The 25,625-nt window shown below is 35.6% G+C and overlaps 1 protein-coding gene across 1 annotated transcript in view; it reads left to right on the forward strand.

The window, feature by feature from the left end:
• Positions 1-25,625, forward strand: part of TMC1 (transmembrane channel like 1) — a 134,363-nt gene that overhangs the window by 58,604 nt on the left and 50,134 nt on the right. Inside the window, exons 10-11 of the mRNA XM_051972587.1 lie at positions 23,198-23,342; positions 24,961-25,155. Of these exons, the coding sequence (XP_051828547.1) occupies positions 23,198-23,342; positions 24,961-25,155 (340 nt within the window). The remainder of the gene's footprint in view (positions 1-23,197; positions 23,343-24,960; positions 25,156-25,625) is intronic.

Raw genomic sequence — 25,625 nt, forward strand, 5'->3', positions numbered from 1 at the left:
CAAATATTACTATCTAATTTAAATAATATCCATTCTACAGATAGAACTGGCCTCTAACCTATGGGTGGCTAAAGCCAAACAGAGCATATTAAAGACAGAAGAGTCAGGAATCAAACAAAAGTTTAAATTCAAAGTGAAGAAAATGGCTTGTAAACATGTTCACACATGTTCTGGAGCCCTGCCATAAATGGGAGATACATACATAGTTATTCAGGGAGCTGTAGCCTGATAGCCTGCAGGTAACAGCAACAAGGTAATGAAATTGATCATATCAAAGATTCATGACCAGAAACAACTCTGAAATTTTTCTGTGGCTGAGATCATCCAGAAGATGACTGCAAAGGATTGTTGGTATGTCAAGTTCAGGACACAACCTGCTCTCTAAGCTGTAGCTCTGGAAAATAGGTATCTCCTAATATCTTGATATTTTCTCCTTTTGCCAAAGGGAGGATCTCTGGGGGGGAAAAACAAACACTTATTTTTATGGCCAATAAAAAAGAAGTATGTATGAGCCAAGATATCACAAGAGATCAATTGCACAAGATGACATGCTTTACAGGGGCTTAATTACTTGAGAGGACTTATTGGAGAAATATATTCCAGATATCATTGCTAGTCCATTATTTATTTAAAAGCAGAATAAAGAAAAGGGGGTCAAGAATGTCAATGCACATTCAAATTAGGGCTTTGGTAGTTGTGCATATACAAAAAGAAAGAGGAGAAAAAAACCAAAAAAACAAAAACCCTATAACAATGTGCTCATCCCTCTTCTGGAATCTTGGGACAGCTGTCTCATATGAATGAGTCCTTATTAGAGAGGCCTTTAGGCCTCTGGAGGATTCTGCTATCTATTAGGGACATGATCTTTCTTCAGATGATCTAGGAGTACACATCTACAAGTTTAGAAGCTGTGTGGGTCCCTTAGTTAAGGGTCTCTAAAACACATATATGGAGAGATGATCCAATTTCCCAGACAAACAGGGTAAGATTGAAAAAATGCAATAAAGATTTTTCCTAATTCCCATAATTGAATAAATGTTTCTCATAAGACAGAGACTGGACTAGAGCCATAATTGAACAGGTATTAGTTACAGGATAGACTCACAAGATGAAATCTGTGTGGTTCATAATTTCCACAACTAGCCAATTGCTGTTCTAATCCTCTCAATCCATTACAAACCAAATCTATAAGGTTATCATAAATTCACAATCATAATTATGTCAAGTCAGATTATATTAGTTCCAAGCTGCAAATCAAATGCTTAAAGGACTCAAAAGGGACTAATTTTAAAAGGGAGATTTACATATCACCAAGATGATTAACAAAACTTAAACATCAAGCATCCTGAAACACAAGACTAGAGCAATGCAATAGTTATCACTAATATTAATTAACTTTGTGTTCTAATAACTCATTCTCAATACCCATTTAATCAGCACATTTTGAACCCCCAGAATTGGTTATCTGGTCCTTAGATAGCTTTTCTTAGACAATAGCCTTATTTTCAGGACAGTTCTATAATGAATTCTGCTTCTTTCATTCCAAATCTAAAGGTTCCTATATAATTCTAACATATAATTTTTCTTGTGCAACATAATTGTAGAAATATGTATAAAGGAATTGCACATGTTTAACATATATTGGATTGCTTGCCATCTAGATGAGGAGATAGGGGAAGAGAGGGAAAAAAATTTGGAACATAAAGTTTGCAAGAATCAATGTTGAAAATTATCTATACATGTGTTCTGAAAATAAAAAGCTTAATGAAAAAGATTTTTTCAATTATCAAGACAAAAAATATTTCCCCCAAGTACTGTTTTGGCCACATCCCATAATTTTTGGTACGTTGTCTCATTATTGTTATTTTCTTGGATGAAATTAGTGATTGTTTTTATGATTTGTTGTTTGACCCATCCCCATTCTTTAGGATTTGATTTTTAACCTTCCCATTAGCTTTTATTCCATTTTCCCATGGCCCTTCATTATAGGTAAATTTAATTGCACCATAATCTAAAAAAGATGCATTTACTACTTCTGATTTTTTCCATCTAATTGTGAGTATTTTATTCCCTAATACATGCTCAATTTTTGTATATGTGCAATGTAATGGTGAACAAAAGGTTTATTCATTTCTATCCCTATTCAGTTTTCTTCAGAAATCTATCATATCTAACTTTTCTAAAATTTTATTCACCTTCTAACTTCTTTCTGGTTTATTTTGTGGGTAGATTTACCTAATTCTGAGATAGGGAGGTAGAGGTCTTTCACAAATATGGTTTTGCTATCTATTTCTATCTGTAATTTATTAACTTCTCTAAGAATTTGGATGCTATACCACTTGTTACATATATGTTTAGTATTGATATTACTTCATTCTTTATGGTGCCTTTTAGCAAGATATAGTTTTCTTCATGATCTCTTTTAATTAGATCTGGTTTTGCTTTGTCTGAGATCCAGATTGCAATCCCTGATTTTATTTTTTAATCTCAATAGAAGCACAATATATTCTACTCTAGTCTTTTACCTTTTTTGTGTGTGTATCTCTCTGTTTCAAATGTTTCTCACAATCCACTCTGCCATCTGCTTCCATTTTATGGAAGAGTTCATCCCATTCACATTCACAGCTCTGATTACCAATTTTGTATTTCCCTCCACATTTTTTTCGCCAGCTTATACATTTTTTCTCTCTTTTCAACCAGTCCCTGCTCACCAGTGTTTTGCTTTTTACCACTGTCTTTTTCATTCTGCCTTCCCTTCTATCACCCCTTCCTCACTTTTTTTTCTCCTTTCCCCTACTACTTCTGTCCTCCCCTTCTATTAAGCCCCTTCTTTTTCTTTCCTCTTTCTTTTCATATTTCTCTATAGAGTAACATAAATTTCTATGGGACTTCCACCCAAGATGGTGGAGAGGACACACACATCTACCTAATCTCCATCTTTGCTCTCAGAATTTATTTCATGACAAGCCTCAGAATTAGTGCTTGACTGAAAAAAAGAAAAACCCACAAATAATTACCAACAGAAGACATCCTTGAAATTCACCAAAAAAGGTCTCAAGGGTAGGGACGATTAGACTGGGCAGGGAGTGGCAGTGAAAGTATGAAGGCAGCTTACACTGAGCAGACCAGAGTGGGGTAGGATTGATCTCAGCTGTGGAAAAGAACTTTAAAACACAGAATGGCTATTTTGCTTTGGCAGCAAGCCAGTAGACCAGCAGAGGAGCTGTAAACACAGGAGGTAAAGACTATAAGCCTGAAAAGTCAGGGTCTCTCGGGATCTGACCACACCCACTCAGTGTCTCAGCATGCTCTAAGAGTCTCAGAGTCTCAGAGCACAGATGCAGCTCAGCCATTGCTAACCCATTAGTGCCTCACTGTTGCCCCCCCACAGTCTGTAGAGAAAACTCGGTAATACCATCCAGACCCTCCCCTGCCCTCTTCTCCCCCGCCACCCACCCCTACACCCACCCCCGCCAAAAAAAGCAGACTGCATTTGTTTTTTTGCTAGTTTGTCTTCTTTGATTCTTCTCTGACAAAATGAGCAAAAAATTTCAACGGACTCTATTGATAGCTTCTATATGGATAGAGAGCAGTCTCCCTGAGGAGACTAAAAACAGACTGTCTCCAGATGAATCCCCAAAGGGGGATATGATCTGGTCCTCAACACATAAGACCTTATAGAAGAAATTAAAAAGTATCTCACAAGAGAGCTGGAAGAAAAATGGGAAAAGGAAAGGGAAGCTCAGCAAGAGAGTCTGGAAAAGTCATCCCACTCATTTAAAGATAGGGTGGATTAAGAAATCAAATCCTTGAAAAACAGAATTAGTGATTTGTTTTTTTTTGTTTTGTTTTGTTTTTTTTGTTTTTAAATTTAATTTTATTTAATAATAACTTTGTATTGACAGAATCCATGCCAGGATAATTTTTACACAGCATTATCCCCTGCAATCACCTATGTTTCATTTTTTCCCCTCCCTTCCTCCTCCCCCCCCCAAGATGGCAAGCAGTCCTATATATGTTAAATATGTTGCAGTATATCCTAGATACAATACATATTTGCAGAACCGAACAGTTCTCCCGCTGCACAGGGAGAATTGGATTCAGAAGGTAAAAATAACTCAGGAAGAAAATCAAAAATCAAATAGTTCACATTCATTTCCCAGTATTCCTTCTTTGGGTGTAGCTGTTTCTGTCCATCATTTATCCAATGAAACTCAGTTAAGTCTCTTTGTCAGAGAAATCCACTTCCATCAGAATACATCCTCATACAATATCGTTGTCGAAGTGTATAATGATCTCCTGGTTCTGCTCATCTCACTTAGCATCAGTCCATGTAGGTCTCTCCAAGCCTCTCTGTATTCATCCTGCTGGTCATTCCTTACAGAGCAATAATATTCCATAACATTCATATACCACAATTTACCCAGCCATTCTCCAATTGATGGGCATCCATTCATTTTTCAGTTTCTAGCCACTACAAACAGGGCTGCCACAAACATTTTGGCACATACAGGTCCCTTTCCCTTTTTTAGTATCTCTTTGGGGTATAAGCCCAATAGAAACACTGCTGGATCAAAGGGTATGCACAGTTTGATAACTTTTTGGGCATAATTCCAGATTGCTCTCCAGAATGGCTGGATTCGTTCACAACTGCACCAACAATGCATCAGTGTCCCCGTTTTCCTGCATCCCCTCCAACACAGAATTAGTGATTTGGAAAAAGAAATAGCTTTCTAAAAAATAAAATTGGCGAAATGGAAAAAAATTCCATAGAACGAAACAACTCACTTAAAAACTCAACTGGACAATTAGAAAAATATATTCAAAAAGTGAGTGAAGAAAATAATTCATTGAAAATCAGAATCAAACAAATGGAATTGAATGATTCGAGGAGACACCAAGAATCAATCAAGCAAAACCAAAAAAAAGAGAAAAATAATGTCAAATACCTTCTTGGGAAAACAACAGACCTGGAAAATAGGTCTAGGAGAGATAATGTGAGAATTATAAAACTCTCTGAAAAATATGATGAAAAAAAGAGTCTGAACACTATTTTCCAGGAAATTATCAAAGAGAACTGCTGAGAAGTTATACAAACAGAGAACAAAATAGAAATTGAAAGAATTCATTGATCACCTACTGAAAGGGACCCTAAAGGGACCACATCTCATGAAGCGGCAAAGGAAACCTATTATATCTGAGAGAAAGAATGGAGGGGGATGAACATAATGTGTATCTTACTGCCATTAGAATTGGCTTAAAGAGAAAAATATTAGACATATTTGATTTATGATGAAACTTCTCCTACCTCACTGAAAAGTTGGAGGGGAAAAGTGAAAAGGGAAGGAGTAAGCTAAGCGGAAGGGAATACAGAAATTGGGAGTAAAAGGGGTAAGATGGGGGAGGAACTCTAAGGTAGGAGAAAGGACACTAAAAAGGGAGGGCTGTGAGAAGCAAGTAGTGCTCACAAATTTTATACTGGGGAGGGGAGTAAAGGGGAAGGAAAGGAGAAAATCATAAACAAGGGTTAACAAGATGGCAAGTAATACAGAATTGGTAATTTTAACCATAAATGTGAATGGGGTAAACTCCCCCATAAAGAGGAAGTGGTTAGCAGACTGGATTAAAAGCCAGAATCCTACAATATATTGTTTACAGGAAACACACCTGAAGCAGGGTGATACATACAGAGTAAAGGAGTAAAGGTAAAAGGTTGGAGCAGAATCTACTATGCTTCAGGATGAAGTCAAAAAAGCAGGGATAGCCATCCTGATCTCAGATCAAGCAAAAGCAAAAACTGATCTAATTAAAAGAGATAAGGAAGGGCACTATATCTTGCTAAAGGGGAGCATAGACAATGAAGTAATATCAATATTAAGCATATATGCACCAAGTAGTGTAGCATCTAAATTAAGAGAGCTGCAAGAAGAAATAGACAGCAAAACTATAATAGTGGGAGATCCCAACCTTACATTCTTAGAATTAGATAAATCAAACCACAAAATAAATAAGAAAGAAGTCAAAGAGGTAAATAGAATTCTAGAAAAGTTAGATATGATGGATCTCTGGAGAAAACTAAATGGAGACAGAAAGGAGTACACTTTCTTCTCAGCAGTTCATGGAACCTACACAAAAAATGACCATATATTAGGACATAAAAACCTCCAATTCAAATGCATTAATGCAGAAATAGTAAATGCATCCTTTTCAGACCACAATGCAATGAAAATTACATTCAATAAAAAGCCAGGGGAAAATAGACCAAAAAATAATTGGAAACTAAATAATCTCATAGTAAGAATGATTAGGTGAAACAACAAATTATAGACATAATTAATAACTTCACCCAAGAAAATGACAATAATGAGATGTCATACCAAAATGTGTGGGATGCAGCCAAAGTCGTAATAAGGGGAAAGTTCATATCTCTAGAGGCCTAATTGGATAAAATAGAGAAAGAGAAGGTCAATGAATTGGGCTTGCAACTAAAAATGCTAGAAAAGGAACAAATTAAAAATCCCCAGTCAAACACTAAACTTGAAATTCTAAAAATAAAAGGAGAGATCAATAAAATTGAAAGTAAAAAAACTATTGAATTAATTAATAAAACTAAGAGTTGTTTCTATGAAAAAACTAACAAAATAGACAAACACTTAGTAAATCTGATTTAAAAAAGGAAAGAGGAAAATCAAATTGTCTTAAAAATGAAAAGGGAGAACTCACCAGTAATGAAGAGGAAATTAGAGCAATAAATAGGAATTACTTTGCCCAGCTTTATGCCAATAAATTCAACAACTTAAATGAAATGGAAGAATACCTTCAAAAATATACCTTGCCCAGATTAACAAAGGAAGAAGTAAATAGACTAAAAGTCCCATTTTAGAAAAAGAAATAGAACAAGCTATTAACCAACTCTCTAAGAAAAAATACCCAGACCAGATGAATTTACATGTGAACTCTACCAAACATGTAAAGAACAATTAAGTCCAATAAACCATTTGAAAAAATAGGGATTGAAGGAGTCCTACCAAATTCCTTTTATGACACAGATATGGTACTGATACCTAAACCAGGTAGGTTGAAAAGAGGAAGAAAATTATAGACTAATCACCCTAATGAATATTGATGCTAAAATCTTAAGTAAAATATTAGCAAAAAGATTACAGAAAATCATCCCCAGGACAATACACTATTACTAAGTAGGATTTATACCAGGAATGCAGGGCTGGTTCAATATTAGGAAAACTATTAGCATAATTGACTATAGCAATAACGAAATTAGCAAAAACCATATGATCATCTCAATAGATGCAGAAAAAGCATTTGATAAAATTCAACATCCATTTCTAATAAAAACACTTAAGAGGATAGGAATAAATGGACTTTTCCTTAAAATTGTCAGGAGTATACATTTAAAACTGTCAGTAAACATCATATGTAATGGGGAAAAACTGGAACCTTTCCCATTAAAATCAGGAGTGAAACAAGGTTGCCTACTATCACCATTATTATTCAATATTTTATTAGAAACACTAATCTCAGCAATAAGAGTCGAGAAAGAGATTAAAGGAATTAGAATAGGTAATGAGAAAACCAAATTATCACTTTGCAGATGATATGATGATATACTTAGAGAACTCCAGCGATTTTACTAAAAAGCTATTAGAAATAATTCACAACTTCAGCAAAGTTGAAGAATATAAAATAAATCCACATAAATAAATAACTAAATCCTCAGCATTTCTATACATCACCAACAAAGAGAAATTCCATTCAAAATAATTGTCAATAGCATAAAATATTTGGGAATCTATCTCCCAAAGGAAAGTCAGGAATTATATGAGTAAAATTATAAAACACTTTCCACACAAATAAAGTCAGATTTAAATAATTGGAAAAATATTATGTGCTCTTGGATAGGCCGAGTGAATATAATAAAGATGACAATATTTCCTAAACTAATCTATTTATTTAGTGCTATACCAATCAGACTCCCAAGAAACCATTTTAAAGACCTAGAAAAAATAACAACAAAATTCATATGGGAGAACAAAAGGTTGAGAATTTCAAGGGAACTAATGAAAAAAAAAATTAAATGAAGGTGGCCTAGCTGTACCTGATCTAAAACTATATTTTAAACCAGCAGTCACAAAAACCATTTGGTATTGGCTAAGAAATAGATTTGTTGATCAGTGGAATAGGTTAGGTTTACAAGACAAAATAGTCAAAAACTATAGCAATCTAGTGTTTGACAAACCCAAAGATCCCAGTTTTTGGGATAAGAATTCATTATTTGACAAAAACTGCTGGGAAAACTGGAAATTAGCATGGCAGAAATTAGGCATGGACCCACACTTAGTACCATATAACAAGATAAAATCAAAATGGGTCCATGATTTAGGCATAAAGAACAAGATCATAAATAAATTAGAGGAACATAGGATAGTTTACCTCTCAGACTTGTGGAGGAGCAAGGAATTTGTGACCAAAGAAGAACTAGAAATCGTTATTGATCACAAAACAGAAAATTTTGATTACATCAAATTAAAAAGCCTTTGTATAAACAAAACTAATGCGGGTAGGATTAGAAGGGAAGCAATAAACTGGGAAAACATTTTTACAGTTCAAGGTTCTGATAAAAGGTCTCATTTCCAAAATATAGAGAGAATTGACTGTAATTTATAAGAAATAAAGCCATTCCAAGGACCCACACTTAACACCACATACCAAGATAAGATCAAAATAGGTCCATGACCTAGGCATAAAGAACAAGATTATAAATAAATTAGAGGAACATAGGATAGTTTATCTCTCAGACTTGTGGAGGAGAAAGAAATTTGTGACCAAAGATGAACTAGAGACCATTACCGATCACAAAATAGAAAATTTTGATTATATCAAACTAAAAAGCCTTTGTACAAACAGAACGAATGCAAACAAGATTAGTAGGGAAGCAACAAACTGGGAAAACATCTTTACAATTAAAGGTTCTGATAAAGGCCTCATTTCCAAAATATATAGAGAACTGACTCAAATTTATAAAAAATCAAAGGATATGAACAGACAATTTTCAGATGAAGAAATTGAAACTATTACCACTCACATGAAAGAGTGTTCCAAATCACTATTGATCAGAGAAATGCAAATTAAAACAACTCTGAGATATCACTACACACCTGTCAGATTGGTTAAGATGACAGGAAAAAATAATGATGAATGTTGGAGGGGATGCGGGAAAACGGGGACACTGATGCATTGTTGGTGGAGTTGTGAACGAATCCAGCCATTCTGGAGAGCAATCTGGAATTATGCCCAAAAAGTTATCAAACTGTGCATACCCTTTGATCCAGCAGTGTTTCTATTGGGCTTATACCCCAAAGAGATACTAAAAAAGGGAAAGGGACCTGTATGTGCCAAAATGTTTGTGGCAGCCCTGTTTGTAGTGGCTAGAAACTGGAAAATGAATGGATGCCCATCAATTGGAGAATGGCTGGGTAAATTGTGGTATATGAATGTTATGGAATATTATTGCTCTGTAAGGAATGACCAGCAGGATGAATACAGAGAGGACTGGCGAGACTTACATGAACTGATGCTAAGTGAAATGAGCAGAACCAGGAGATCATTATATACTTCGATAACGATATTGTATGAGGATGTATTCTGATGGAAGTGGATTTCTATGACAAAGAGACCTAACTGAGTTTCAATGGATAAATGATGGACAGAAATAGCTACACCCAAAGAAGGAACACTGGGAAATGAATGTGAACTATTTGCATTTTTGATTTTCTTCCCGAGTTATTTTTACCTTCTGAATCCAATTCTCCCTGTGCAGCGGGAGAACTGTTCGGTTCTGCAAATATGTATTGTATCTAGGATATACTGCTACATATTTAACATATATAGGACTGCTTGCCATCTTGGGGGGGGGGGTGTAGAGGGAGGGAGGGGAAAAAAACAAAACATAAGCGAGTGCAAGGGATAATGTTGTAAAAAAATTATCCTGGCATGGATTCTGTCAATACAAAGTTATTATTAAATAAAATAAAATTTAAATTAAAAAAAAAAAAGAAAGAAAGCCATTCTCCAATTGATAATTAGTCAAAGGATATGAACAATTTTCAGATGGATGAAATTGAAACTGTTTCCACTCATATGAAAGAGTGGTCCAAATCACTACTGATCAGAGAAATGCAAATTAGGACAACTCTAAGATACCACTATTTATTTATTTATACATCTGTCAGACTGGCTAAGATGACAGGAAAAAAAATGATGAATGTTGGAGAGGATGCGGAAAACTGGGTTATTGATGCATTATTGGTGGAGTTGTGAACAAATCCAACCATTCTGGAGAATTATCTGGAATTATGCCCCAAACGTTATCATACTGTGCATACCCTTTGATCCAGCAATGCTACTACTGGGCTTATATCCCAAAGAAATACTAAATAAGGAAAAGGACCTGTATGCGCCAAAATGTTTGTGGCAGCCCTTTTTGTAGTAGCTAGAAACTGGAATAGATGTCCATCAGTTGGAGAATGGTTCAGTAAATTATGGCGTATGAATGTTATGGAATATTATTGTTCTGTAAGAAATGACCAGCAGGATGAATACAGAGAAACTTGGAGAGACTTACATGAACTGATGCTGAGTGAAATGAGCAGAACCAGGAGATCATTATACACTTCAACAACAATACTATATGAGGATATATTCTGATAGAAATGGATGTCTTCAACAAAGAGAAGATCTAACTCAGTTTCAATTGATCAATGATTGACAGAAGCAGCTACACCCAGAGAAGGAACACTGGGAAATGAGTACAAACTGTTTGCATTTTTGGGGTTTTTTCCCCACAGGTTATTTTTACTTTCTGAATCCAATTATTCCTGTGCAACAAGAGAAATGTTCAGTTCTGCACACATATATTGTATCTAGGATATACTATAACATATTTAACATGTATAAGATTGCTTGCCATCTAGGGAAGGGGGTGGAGGGAGGGAAGGGAAAAATCGGAACAGAAGTGAGTGCAACGTATAATGTTGTAAAAAATTACCCATGCATATGTACTGTCAATAAAAAGTTATAATTATTTTTAAAAAGATAAATTTCTATGCCCAGCTAAGTTTGTGTTATTCCTTTAATTTTGTTTGACAGATTCCTGATGTCTCATAGAGTCATTAGCTTCCATTTGCCCAATTCAAATTTTTAAGCTTTGATTTTCTTCAGTTAGCTTTTTTACCTCCTCTTCCATTTGACTAATTTTATATTTAAAGGAGTTGTTTTCTTCAGTGAATTTTATTTTCTTTACTTTTTCTTTCTTTTTTCTTTCTTTCTTTCTTTTTTTTTTTTTGCATTTGGCCATTTGTATTTTTAAAGAAATTATTTTCTTCAGTCACTTTTTGTCCTTTTCCAACTTGTTTCCAAGTTGACTCTGTTTTACATCTCATTTCTTTTCCCAATTTTTCTTTTATCTCTCTTATTTGGTTTTTCAAATTCTTTTTGAGATCTTCCAACAAGGCTTTTTGAACTTGACACTAATTCATATCCCCTTTTGAAGTTTTGTATGCAAATATTTTATCTTCTTCTGAGATGGCATCCTTTCCTGTCACCATAGTAGCTTTCTATAGTCAAGGGTCCTTTTTGCTTCTTGCTCATTTTGGGGGAGGGGGGGAATGTCATTTTATAGCTTTTAAAATTGAGCTTTGCATTTGTGGCACAGAGGATACTACCCTAAGCTTCTTGCCTTGGGAGACATGTCCTGGGATAACTGACTTTGAGTTCTGTGGCCTCAGGTATTTGGTGTCTTACTACTGCACTGGGGTTGCTCAACCAAGTTGCACCTGTTGTTGCCTAATTTCTGAGGCTGGATATTTGCCTATTCTGCCAATACTGGAGACTCCATCACTGGCCTGCCATGTCAATAGCCTATTGAGACAGAACAAAAGGGTCTATGTGATCTGTGCTATGGCCAAGAGCTTCCCATAGCTTGCCCAGACACTATCTGCACCGGACTGTGTTCCCCTCCCACTCATGTATGACACCTTTCCTGAAGTCATTCCAAACTATCTTAAGCTAGAAAATTATTTTACTCCATCTCTTTGTAGGTTCTATCTATCAAGAATCTATCCAGAAGCTTGATTTAATGTTGTTTCCAAGGAAAACTATGGAGAACTCAGACAACTTAATGTCTTCTTTCCTGCATCTTGGCTCTACTATTTTGCTTTGTTTTGTTTTTTGTCTTAAAATAAATTCTACAGAGTAGTACCACTCCAGAGTTACTAAGATATTTCAGAAGGGAGTTAGTTCCTAGAATTATCTTCCTAAATCTCAGGAGTTCTCCCCTGGAATCCTAAAAATCATAAATTTTTAAATCCCTTAATGTGCTAAATTATTTTTAGCAGTTCAACAAACTTTAATTATATAACTTTATATAATTCCAACATAGCCAATGTTGAAATGAAAGGGGGGGGGAAGTGTTTTGCAGGTGTTTTCTTTTTTCTTATAACATAACACAATCTCCTATGAAAGCTAAAGTGGAAGTTAGTCCTGCTTATTAGGACAATTGCATCCTGGCACAATTGGACAATCATCCTGACAAACTGAATATAAAACTCTCTGACTACAGTTCTTAAAAATTGTTCTGATTGGCTGTATTTTAAATCTTTCAAGGTAGCAGAACAGCTCACTACAGAAACATGATACTGATATTTGATATACAAAGACAGAAACACAGATAAAATGACAAGACAGCTACAAACAGAAATGTCAATTCTAATTTTAACTGGTTTGACTGAGGCACACAGGTTTTTGAAGCATGCAGTTAAGTACACAGTTGCAATTTCACTGAGGCACACAGTGAGATGTACAGTTATCTTTACCAGAGATTTTTGGATGAACCAAATCATAGAAAGGGTCCTAGAATTTTCTTCCTAAGAATATAGAACTCAACCAAGGTGAGGTTTGGAGAATAGAAGTAGGGACAAGAGCAGAAGACTCACCAAATGAGTGTGTGAGTGGGGGAAGAGGGCAGTATTGGGCTCCTAAAAAGTAAATCTCCAGGAGTGCCTATTTCATTCCTACTGGTAAAGAGAGTCCAGTGTGATCTATTCCATGTTCAATCCCATTTCTAACACCAATTAATGTCAATCGGTTGAATCAGGCCTCTAATCTGTGGATGGCTGGAGTCAAACAAAACAGGTTAGAAACAGGAGAGTCAGGAATCAAATTGATGTTTAATTTCAAAATGAGAAAAATGTTTTGTAAGCACATGTTCCAGAGCCCTGTCCCTAGTGGAAGAACCTTCTTTAGTGTGGGGAGAGTCCATACTTATACTATGGTTATGCAGTGAGTTATAGCCCCGACAACAAGAGATAACAGCAACAATGTGATGTGTTTGATTCGTATGAGGGCTTCATGACCAGAAACAATTCTGGGTTTTTGCTCGGCTGAGTTTATCTAGAATGTAAGTGTAAAGGATTGTTGTTATGCCAAGCTCAAGGGCACAGCTGGCTTGCTGGATCTTATCTCTAAAAAACAGAGTATCTCCTAACATGTTGACAAAGTCTAGGTTTGTCATTATTCAAAAACATGGACTTTAAGGGAGAAATACCAAAATAGTATAATAAATAAGTTAGTCAATATTATTTATCTGAAATCTCATTGCTACAGCCCTAATATAGTGTTAATTTTGATGAAGTCAAGGAAAATATTGTTTTCTAATAGATAGAATTAGATTCAAGAATTATAGGATATATTGAATCAAGTCAAAACTAATGTCTGACTCCAATCCATAATTGAAAGTAACTTTCAGACTCTGCATTGATAGATTCATGAAAGAATGTTTCACTAAGGTAATGGGATCCAAACATTACTGTATTTTGATATAATAGTGACAAAAACAACTTTTATATAGTGCTTTAAGATGTAAAAAGAGCACTATCAATATTTTCTCATTTTATCCTTACAACGACTTTAAGAGGCAGGTACTATTATCTGAATTTTGTAGTTGAAGATTAAGATAGGCAGAGGTTAAGTGAGTTTCCCAGGGTTACATAACCTTTGTTTAATGCATAATGAATTATTATATTATATATGTTACCTAATTTAGACAAATATTGACTGACATTGACTACTTGCTGAAAACCTCACGTGAACTAAACCTTGAATTCAAGGAGGTTGCAGTTGACAAGAAGAGCCTTGCACCTCAGTGGAGTATCTTTCTTAGCCTTTTCCACTTCTCTCATCACTTATCATCCTTTCATTGTTAGTGTAATTTCTATGATACTAGTGCCTATATTTCAAGTCTTTTATGTTATTTATGAAAAAAGCATGCTTTGGGGCACATTTACAAAATATTAGAAATTCAAACAGCATATTACATAATGTAATAACAAAATTAAAAACAAACATGGTTTATAATTGTCTCATGAAATTTTTCATGCCTGTACTATGTGACATGGATAGCCCCTTGGACAAAAATGACACAGAGTCTAAGCTAGGTATAAAAAAATCTCGACCATCTTGAGGCAAAATTAAAAGGTAAACAAAGTTTGTTCTCAATGCCTCCCACTCTTCTCAATATTCTCAATGGCATTCCAGTTTTTCTTCCTAAGTCTTTTTTTCTTATCAACTTTCTCACTACCACCACCCACTCCCATCCCTGTCCAGCCAACCTTTTCTTTTCTCTTACCCTTCTTTCAACTTTTCTGTTTTGTGTCTTATTCAGGGTTTTCTCTCAGATAAAGATAATTAGTGGTAAGGAGATAGTTGAATAAATGGTTTTTCTCTCCCAGATTACAGACGTGAGGACTCTGGAACTCAGTTTTCTCTTCTATAAGGAGGTATTTTTATTAAATGAATTCTGAAGTTGGGTTCCTTGTAGGGATAGAGTGTTGGACATAAAAAAAAAAAATCTGAGATTGAAGCACTTAGGTAGTGCTCTGTGATTCTAAACAACTCAATTAGTCTCTTTCAGATAGATTTTTTTTCTATTGCAAAATGTGCAAAATAATAATAACACCTACTTCAAAGGATTGTTATGAGGATCAAGTTAGATTAATATATGAAAGGTGCTTTGATAATTTTGACCTATAAAAATATTTATCACCATTACCACTATTATCATCATTGTCAACATATCTTTTGAGCTACTTTTTACTACTCTGCCTTGGAGAAAATTCTTAAAATAAGGATAGAAGACAAATGGACAGAGAACAGTTTCATTTATAAAGCTCTTAGAGAATTTTTTTTTATCACATTGTGGTTCTCATTTATTTTTTTTTTAATCAGGTGAATTTTTGTAGAATATAATGTCTGAAATTCTAATAATGAATAAACTGATGATGATAGAAATAGAGGTGGATTATATGGAACCATTAAAACCAAACCACAAGTAAATATCATTTGTGCTCTGTTGGGGGTGGGTGGATGGGGAACCTGTATCTACTTCTACCTTTAATTTGAATGACTATAGCTACTTACCATTAAAAATACTTAAAAATCTAGTTCTATCAACTCAGGGCAAATTTTGGAGTTATATAAATAAAGGACTTTTTTTCCTTTTACTAGACCTGTAATTTTATTTTACATTTAGTATTACAAAATGCTAAAAACTTCAACAGTATATTACATAATGTAATAACAAAATCAAAAACAAACAAACATGGTTTACAACTGTCTCATAAAAAATTTTTATGGCAAGAAATTCTCTTCAAAGTTCAAGATCTAGCATTTACTCTATAATTTATACTTTTAGAAGATTTTCTGAGGCTTTGAAAAGTTGTGTCCAAAGTTACAGACTTGAGGCATTTTCATGGGCTTTCCTTCATGACTAGAATGTTCTCCATAATCCTCTTTCACCTATTGGTTTCCCTGGTTTTCTTCAAATTCCAGCTAACAGATTATTTTCTATAGGAAGTCTTCCCTAATCCTTTCATACTATAGAATTACCTCTGTTGACTATCTCTAATTTATTTTTAATTATATCTTGTTTTACATTACTATTTCAATATTCTTTCTCCCATTAAGTTCTGAGCTCCTTTAGAATGAAGATTGGTTTTTTGCCTTTATTTTTATGCCTCATGTTTAGCCCAGAGCTTGCCACACAGTAGGAACTTAATAAAAGCTTAACTATTAACTGACAGCCTATGTTTTTCAGAGACAACTCTTAAATGTAGGTTTTCCTGACTTCCAAGCGGGGCCATCCAGTGGGGCCATCACAAGTCATTTTGATTTATACCTTGCCAATGGACTCAGATGACTCTAGAGGAGAGTGAGACTCATAACTTTGTGCAGCGCTTCCTCACAAAAATCCAATTCACGGGACTTCCGGTTAAGATGGCGGAGAGGAGGCTCACAGTTGCATAAGCTCCGCGCTTTCTCTCACTATCCACTTCATTACAAGCCTCTGAATCAATGCTTGACTGAAAAAAACCCACAAATAGTTACCAAGAGAAGCCATCCTTGAGATCCGCCAAGAAAGGTCTGTCTTTACTGGAGGGCTGGGGCGGTTTTAGATCGGGCGCAGGCGGCGGGCAGCGGCAGTGAGAGCACGGGAGCAGACTGGAGAGGGGGTGGGGAGTGATCGCAGCTGTCTCTGCGGGGAGAGCTTCGCTACAGGTTTGGAACCTGCAGCAAGTCAACAGCCCAGCAGAGAAGCTAAAAACACCGGGGCTGAAGAACACAACCGCAAACAGCTGGAGTCTCTCAGGACCTGGCCGCCCCCCCCTTCCCCCCCCTCAGTGACTCAGCACGCTTTGGGATCTCAGAGCGCAGGCGCAGCACAGTCCTGCTAGTGCCTCACTGCTGCCACCTGCAGTCTGTAGAGGAAGCTCGATAACACACCCAGCCCCCCCCCAAAGAAAGACTCCAGTTTTTTCTGTTTTTCTTTGGTAGTTTGTCTCTGATTAATAGACAGAATGAGCAAGAAGCTGAAGAGGACTTTAACCCTAGACAGCTTCTACACAGATAGAGAGCAGACTCTAAATCCTGAGGAGACTAAAAACAGGCAGTCCCCAGGTGATTCCCCAAAGGAGGAGATCGTCTGTTCCTCAGCACAGATGAACCTCATAGAAGTGATTAAAAAGGCTCTCACAAGGGAGCTAGAAGAAAAATGGGGAAAGCAGAGTGAGGCTTGGCAAAAGGAGAAGGAAGCTTGGGAAAAGGAGAGGGAGGCTTGGCAAAAGAGCCTGGAGAAGTCAGTTAAAGAGAGAGTGGATAAAGAAGTAAAATCCTTGAAAAATAGGATTAGTGAACTGGAAAACAAAATTGGCGAAATGGAAAAAAATTCCACAGAACAAAAGAACTCAATTGGACAATTAGAGAAAGATTTTAAAAAAGTGAGTGAAGAGAATACTTCACTGAAAATCAGAATTGAACAAGTGGAATTGAATGACTCGAGGAGACAAGAAGAATCAGTCAAGCAAATCCAAAAAAATCAAACAATGGAGAAAAATGTGAAATACCTTCTGGGGAAGACAACAGACCTGGAAAACAGATCCAGGAGAGACAATCTGAGAATCATTGGACTCCCAGAAAAACATGATGAAAAAAAGAGCCTGGACACTGTCTTCCAGGAAATTATCAAAGAGAACTGCCCAGAAGTCATAGGAACAGAGGAAAAAATAAACATTGAAAGGATTCATCGATCACCCACTGAAAGGGATCCTAAAATCAAAACACCAAGGAATATAGTGGCCAAATGCCAGAACCCTCAGATGAAAGAAAAAATATTGCAAGCGGCTAGAAAAACCCAATTCAAGTATCAAGGAGCCACAATAAGGATCACCCAGGATCTGGCAGCATCCACATTAAAAGATCGAAGGGCCTGGAATATGATATTCCGAAAGGCTAAGGAACTTGGTATGCAACCAAAAATAACTTACCCAGCGAGAATGAGCATCTTTTTCCAGGGAAGAAGATGGACATTCAACGAAGTAAGCGAATTTCATCTATTTCTGATGAAAAAACCAGAACTTAACAAAAAGTTTGATCTACAAATATAGAACTCAAGAGAAATCTAAAAAGGTAAAGATTAATCTTGGGAACTATATTTTGACTATATAGATGCATAAAGAATACATGTATACCTTGTTCTAGAAATTGATGTGGAAAGGACATTGTACCAGAAAAAGGGTAAAGTGGGGGTAGTACATCTCATGAAGAGGCATAGGAAACCTATTATATCTGAGAGAAAGAATGGAGGGGGATGAATATAGTGGGTATCTTACTGCCTTCAGAATTGGCTTTAAGTGAAAAATCTTAAGACATATTCAATCTATGGTGAAACTTCTCCCATCTCATTGAAAAGTGAGAAGGGAAAAGTGGAAAGGGAAGGAATAAGCTAAGCGGAAGGGAATACGGGAACTGGGAGGGAAAGGGGTAAGATAGGGGGAGGAATTCTAAGGGGGGGGGAGGGACACTAAAAAGGGAGGGCTGTGAGAAACAAGGGGTGCTCACAAGCTTAATACTTGGAAGGGGGGGAAAGGGGAAAGAAGGGAGGAAAGCATAAACCGGGGTTAACAAGATGGCAAGTAATACAGAATTGGTCATTCTAACCATAAATGTGAACGGGGTAAACTCCCCCATAAAGAGGAAGCGGTTAGCAGAATGGATTAAAAGCCAGAATCCTACAATATGTTGTTTACAGGAAACACACCTGAAGCGGGGAGATACATGCAGGTTAAAGGTAAAAGGTTGGAGCAAAATCTACTATGCTTCAGGTGAAGTCAAAAAAGCAGGGGTAGCCATCCTGATCTCAGATCAAGCTAAAGCAAAAATTGACCTAATTAAAAGAGATAAGGAAGGACACTATATCTTGCTAAAGGGTAGCATGGATAATGAAGCACTATCTATATTAAACATATATGCACCAAGTGGGGTAGCATCTAAATTCTTAAAAGAGAAACTAAGAGAGCTGCAAGAAGAAATAGACAGTAAAACTATAATAGTGGGAGATCTTAACCTTGCACTCTCAGAATTAGATAAATCAAACCAGAAAATAAATAAGAAAGAAGTCAAAGAGGTAAACAGAATACTAGAAAAGCTAGATATGATAGATCTCTGGAGAAAATGTAATGGAGACAGAAAGGAATACACTTTCTTTTCAGCAGTTCATGGAACCTATACAAAAATTGACCATATATTAGGACATAAAAACCTCAAACTCAAATGTAGTAAGGCAGAAATAGTAAATGCATCCTTTTCAGACCACGATGCAATGAAAATTACATTCAACAAAAAAGCAGGGGGAAGTAGACCAAAAAATAATTGGAAACTAAATAATCTCATACTAAAGAATGATTGGGTAAAACAGCAAATCATAGACATAATTAATAACTTCACCCAAGAAAACGATAATAATGAGACATCATACCAAAATGTATGGGATGCAGCCAAAGCGGTAATAAGGGGAAATTTCATATCTCTAGAGGCCTATTTGTATAAAATAGAGAAAGAGAAGGTCAATGAATTGGGTTTGCAATTAAAAATGCTAGAAAAGGAACAAATTAAAAACCCCCAGTCAAACACTAAACTTGAAATTCTAAAAGTAAAAGGTGAGATCAATAAAATTGAAAGTAAAAAAACTATTGAATTGATTAATAAAACTAAGAGTTGGTTCTATGAAAAAACCAACAAAATAGACAAACCCTTAGTAAATCTGATTAAAAAAAGGAAAGAGGAAAATCAAATTGTTAGTCTTAAAAATGAAAAGGGAGAACTCACCACTAACGAAGAGGAAATTAGAGCAATAATTAGGAGTTACTTTGCCCAACTTTATGCCAATAAATTCGACAACTTAAATGAAATAGAAAAATACCTCCAAAAATACAGCTTGCCCAAACTAACAGAGGAAGAAGTAAATATCCTAAACAGTCCCATCTCAGAAAAAGAAATAGAACAAACTATCAATCAACTCCCTAAGAAAAAATCCCCAGGACCAGATGGATTTACATGTGAATTCTACCAAACATTTAAAGAACAATTAACTCCAATGTTATATAAACTATTTGAAAAAATAGGGATTGAAGGAGTCCTACCAAACTCCTTTTATGACACAGATATGGTACTGATACCTAAACCAGGTAGGCTGAAAACAGAGAAAGAAAATTATAGACCAATCTCCCTAATGAATATTGATGCTAAAATCTTAAATAAAATATTAGCAAAAAGATTACAGAAAATTGTCACCAGGATAATACACTATGACCAAGTAGGATTTATACCAGGAATGCAGGGCTGGTTCAATATTAGGAAAACTATTAGCATAATTGACTATATCAATAACCAAACAAACAAAAACCACATGATCATCTCAATAGATGCAGAAAAAGCATTTGATAAAATCCAACATCCATTCCTAATAAAAACACTTGAGAGCATAGGAATAAATGGACTTTTCCTTAAAATAGTCAGGAGCATATATTTAAAACCATCAGTAAGCATCATATGCAATGGGGAAAAACTGGAACCTTTCCCAGTAAGATCTGGAGTGAAGCAAGGTTGCCCACTATCACCATTATTATTTAATATCGTATTAGAAACACTAGCCTCGGCAATAAGAGTCGAGAAAGATATAAAAGGAATTAGAGTAGGCAATGAGGAAACCAAACTATCACTCTTTGCAGATGATATGATGGTATACCTAGAGAACCCCAGAGATTCTACCAAAAAGCTATTGGAAATAATTCATAATTTTAGCAAAGTAGCTGGCTACAAAATAAATCCCCATAAATCCTCAGCATTTTTATACATCACCAACAAAACCCAACAGCAAGAGATACAAAGAGAAATTCCATTCAGAATAACTGTTGATACCATAAAATATTTGGGAATCTATCTACCAAAGGAAAGTCAGGAATTATATGAGCAAAATTATAAAAAAGTCTCCACACAAATAAAGTCAGACTTAAATAATTGGAAAAATATTAAGTGCTCTTGGATCGGCCGAGCGAACATAATAAAGATGACAATACTCCCTAAACTAATCTATTTATTTAGTGCTATACCAATCAGACTTCCAAGAAAATATTTAATTGATCTAAAAAAATAACAACAAAATTCATATGGAACAATAAAAAGTCGAGAATCTCAAGGGAATTAATGAAAAAAAAATCAAATGAAGGTGGCCTAGCTGTACCTGATCTAAAATTATATTATAAAGCAGCAGTCACCAAAACCATTTGGTATTGGCTAAGAAATAGATTAGTGGATCAGTGGAAAAGGCTAGGCTCACAAGACAGAATAGTCAATTATAGCAATCTAGTGTTTGACAAACCCAAAGCCCCTAACTTCTGGGAAAAGAATTCATTATTTGATAAAAACTGCTGGGATAATTGGAAATTAGTATGGCAGAAATTAGGCATGGACCCACACTTAACACCATATACCAAGATAAGATCAAAATGGGTCTATGACCTAGGCATAAAGAACGAGACTATAAATAAATTAGAGGAACATAGAATAGTTTATCTCTCAGACTTGTGGAGGAGAAAGAAATTTGTGACCAAAGATGAACTAGAGACCATTACTGATCACAGAATAGAAAATTTCGATTACATCAAATTAAAAAGCCTTTGTACAAATAAAACTAATGCAAACAAGATTAGAAGGGAAGCAACAAACTGGGAAAACATTTTCACAGTTAAAGGTTCTGATAAAGGCCTCATTTCCAAAATATATAGAGAACTGACTCAAATTTATAAGAAATCAAGCCATTCTCCAATTGATAAATGGTCAAAGGATATGAACAGACAATTTTCAGAGGATGAGATTGAAACTATTACCACTCATATGAAAGAGTGTTCCAAATCATTATTGATCAGAGAAATGCAAATTAAGACAACTCTGAGATACCACTACACACCTGTCAGATTGGCTAAGATGACAGGAAAAAATAATGATGAATGTTGGAGGGGATGCGGGAAAACTGGGACACTAATGCATTGTTGGTGGAGTTGTGAACGAATCCAACCATTCTGGAGAGCAATCTGGAATTATGCCCAAAAAATTATCAAAATGTGCATATCCTTTGATCCAGCAGTGTTTCTATTGGGCTTATATCCCAAAGAAATACTAAAGAAGGGAAAGGGACCTGTATGTGCCAAAATGTTTGTAGCAGCCCTGTTTGTAGTGGCTAGAAACTGGAAAATGAATGGATGCCCATCAATTGGAGAATGGCTGGGTAAATTGTGGTATATGAATGTTATGGAATATTATTGTTCTGTAAGAAATGACCAGCAGGATGAATACAGAGAGGCTTGGAGAGATCTTCATGAACTGATGCTAAGTGAAATGAGCAGAACCAGGAGATCATTATACACTTCGACAACGATATTGTATGAGGACATATTTTGATGGAAGTGGATTTCTTTGACAAAGAGACCTGAGTTTCCAATTGATAAATGACGGACAAAAGCAGCTACACCCAAAGAAAGAACACTGGGAAACGAATGTGAACTATCTGCATTTTTGTTTTTCTTCCCGGGTTATTTATACCTTCTGAATCCAATTCTCCCTACGCAACAAGAGAACTGTTCGGTTCTGCAAACATATATTGTATCTAGGATATACTGCAACATATCCAACATATAAAGGACTGCTTGCCATCTAGGGGAGGGGGTGGAGGGAGGGAGGGGAAAAAAAATCGGAACAGAAATGAGTGTCAATATAATGTAATTATTAAATAAAAAAACTTAAAAAAAAAAAAAAAAAAAAAAAGAAAAAAAAAAAAAAAAAAAAAAAAAAAAAAATCCAATTCACTTGCAAGTCAAAATCACTATCATGAAATCATTGGTCTTCAAGAATAAAAAATGAATAACAGCAATCCACTGTGCTAGAAGATAATTGAGAAACATAAAAATATAGGCCTCTAAAAAATTTCCTTTACAGCTCTAAAGCTATTGTGTTAGTTTAGAAACATAAAAGCACTTTATATACCTTAGTTTGCTCAAAAAATATTCATATTTGGAATCCATAGAAATGTTATGATCCCAGGAAAAAAAGAAATGGGAAAAAAAAACCTGTAGCAGAGAAATCTATTAGAGGAAAAATGTTTCTTTTCCTTCTCATATGTTCCTTGTCAGTTTTTTCCTCCTTGAATTTATCATCTCTACTTCTGTCATAATGGAACCTTTTTAATCTTTTCTTTTGAAGCCCAAATTCTAAATTTGTTTTTTTGTCTTTACAGAATGGCAAAGAACCTTGGTGAGGATGGAGGTGGGGATGACAACACTTTCAATTTCAGCTGGAAAATGTTCACAAGCTGGGACTTCCTGATTGGTAATCCTGAAACAGCAGACAACAAGTTTAACTCTATCATCATGAACTTTAAGGTAAAGGGATTTTTCTAATTATTTTTTTATTTTTATTTATTTATTTGCAGAGGCAATTGCGATCAAGTAACTTGCTAGGAAGTATTAAGTATCTAAGATCAAATTTGAACTCAGGTCCTTCTGACTTCAGGACTGTTCCTTTATCCACTGTACCACCTAGCTGCCCCTACTAAATTTCTGAGAGCAAAATCTTTTCACTCTCCCAAATTATCTTCTATGGTCTAGCAAAATATCTTCAGGATGAAAGGAAAGATTGACTCATCATATCTGTCCAACAGTATCTGGGGACAATTCCTGCTGTTATTATTAAAAATCCAATGACATTTTCCAGCATTAATGTGATAGCATCGTCCTATTTTCTTAATTTCCACAATAATAATATTGACAAGAAGTGAGAAATTCATCATTCATAATTTTAGCATTAGAACAAAGGCCACTGTTGTGGAAAAGAATAGGAATCTTGGAATTAGTTACTACTTATAAGTTCTGGTACCTTGAGCAAATCACTAACTTTTCTGAGGATGTTTCCTCATCAGTCAGAGATAGTAGAACATTGGATATCAAAGAGTTGGGTTCAAATCCTACTCTGAAGCATAATGAAAATTGAGCACATAACTGAGACTGCTATTGCAGAACAGTTTTAGCTCTGCTTTGGTAGAAAAAAATTTCCTCATTGAGAGTTACTGCTTTACCCCAAAAAGATACTAAAGAAGGGAACGGGACCTGTATGTACCAAAATGTTTGTGGCAGCCCTGTTTGTAGTGGCTAGAAACTGGAAAATGAATGGATGCCCATCAATTGGAGAATGCTTGAGTAAATTGTGGTATATGATCGTTATGGAATATTATTGTTGAATATGTAAGAAATGACCAGCAGGATGAATATAGAGAGGACTGGCGAGACTTACATGAACTGATGTTAAGTGAAATGAGCAGAACCAGGAGATCATTATATATCTCAACAACAATACTGTTTGAGGATGTATTCTGTTGGAAGAGGATCTTTTCGATAAAGAGAGCTAATTCAGTTTCAATTGATCAAGGATGGACAGAAGCAGCTACACCCAAAGAAAGAACACTGGGAAATGAATGTAAACTGCTTGCATTTTTGTTTTTCTTCCTGGGTTATTTATACCTTCTGAATCCAATTCTCCCTGTGCAACAAAAGAACTGTTCAGTTCTGCACACATATATTGTATCTAGGATATACTGTAACCTATTTAACATGTAAAGGACTGCTTGCCATCTGAGGGAGGGGGTGGAGGGAAGGAGGAGAAAAATCGGAACAGAATTGAGTGCAAGGGATAATGCTGTAAAAAAATTACCCTGGCATGGGTTCTGTCAATAAAAAGTTATTAAGAGAGAGAGAGAGAGAGAGAGAGAGAGAGAGAGAGAGAGAGAGAGAGAGAGAGAGTTACTGCTTAAAGCAATCATAGGTCTCCAGGTAGCATCTCTAGGTAGCATAGCATCTCTTCCCAAGTATCTATCTCATTTATTATATAGATCCCTGGGGATTAATAAGAACTTTGATTTTTCAACTTTCAATTTCAGCAAAGCTCATCTGAAGCCATGCTCTTTTAAATAGCTCAGTAATTCCTTTCTTTTTCTCCTCTCTATAGGAAGCAATTGATGAGGAATTTGCAGCCCAAAGGGAAGAAAACGTTCACTTAATCCGATTCCTGAGGTTTCTTGCTAACTTCTTCTGTTTCCTCACACTTGGTGCAAGTGGATATCTCATTTTTTGGGCTGTGAAGAGATCTCAGGAATTTGCGCAGCAAGACCCAGACACCCTTGGGTGGTGGGAAAAAAATGAAGTTCGTCCCTGCATGCTTCCTATGTTTTTGGAATATCATTTTACTATTTTGTGGACTATGGAACCTACTTTGGCTTTTTTTCTTTTCTCCCCTCCATTTATTTGACTTCATTCTCTGAATTTTCCATTCAATTATATTCCTATTCCTGTGTCTTCTACATAAGAGGATAGTGCTCCAGATATAGTACTTGATGTTTGATAATTAATCAATTTTGAGTATATCACTTAACTTTCCTGAGTCAAAGTTTTCTCCATTGTAAAAGGAGGGTATTTGATTATCTTTGGCTTTGACATAATTATAAGAATCTAGAGCTGGGAAGGATTGTAGTTTATCTAGGACAGTCCCCTTATTTCACATATGAGAAAACTAAAACTCAGGAATATTTTCAAAGGACATATAGACAATTGAAAAACTAGGATTTGACATAGGTCAGGGACCTATGAAATTTCAGATAGTGAAAATAACATGGG

This window comes from Antechinus flavipes, chromosome 1 (genome assembly GCF_016432865.1).
Source record: "Antechinus flavipes isolate AdamAnt ecotype Samford, QLD, Australia chromosome 1, AdamAnt_v2, whole genome shotgun sequence".
Taxonomy (NCBI): Eukaryota; Metazoa; Chordata; class Mammalia; order Dasyuromorphia; family Dasyuridae; genus Antechinus; species Antechinus flavipes.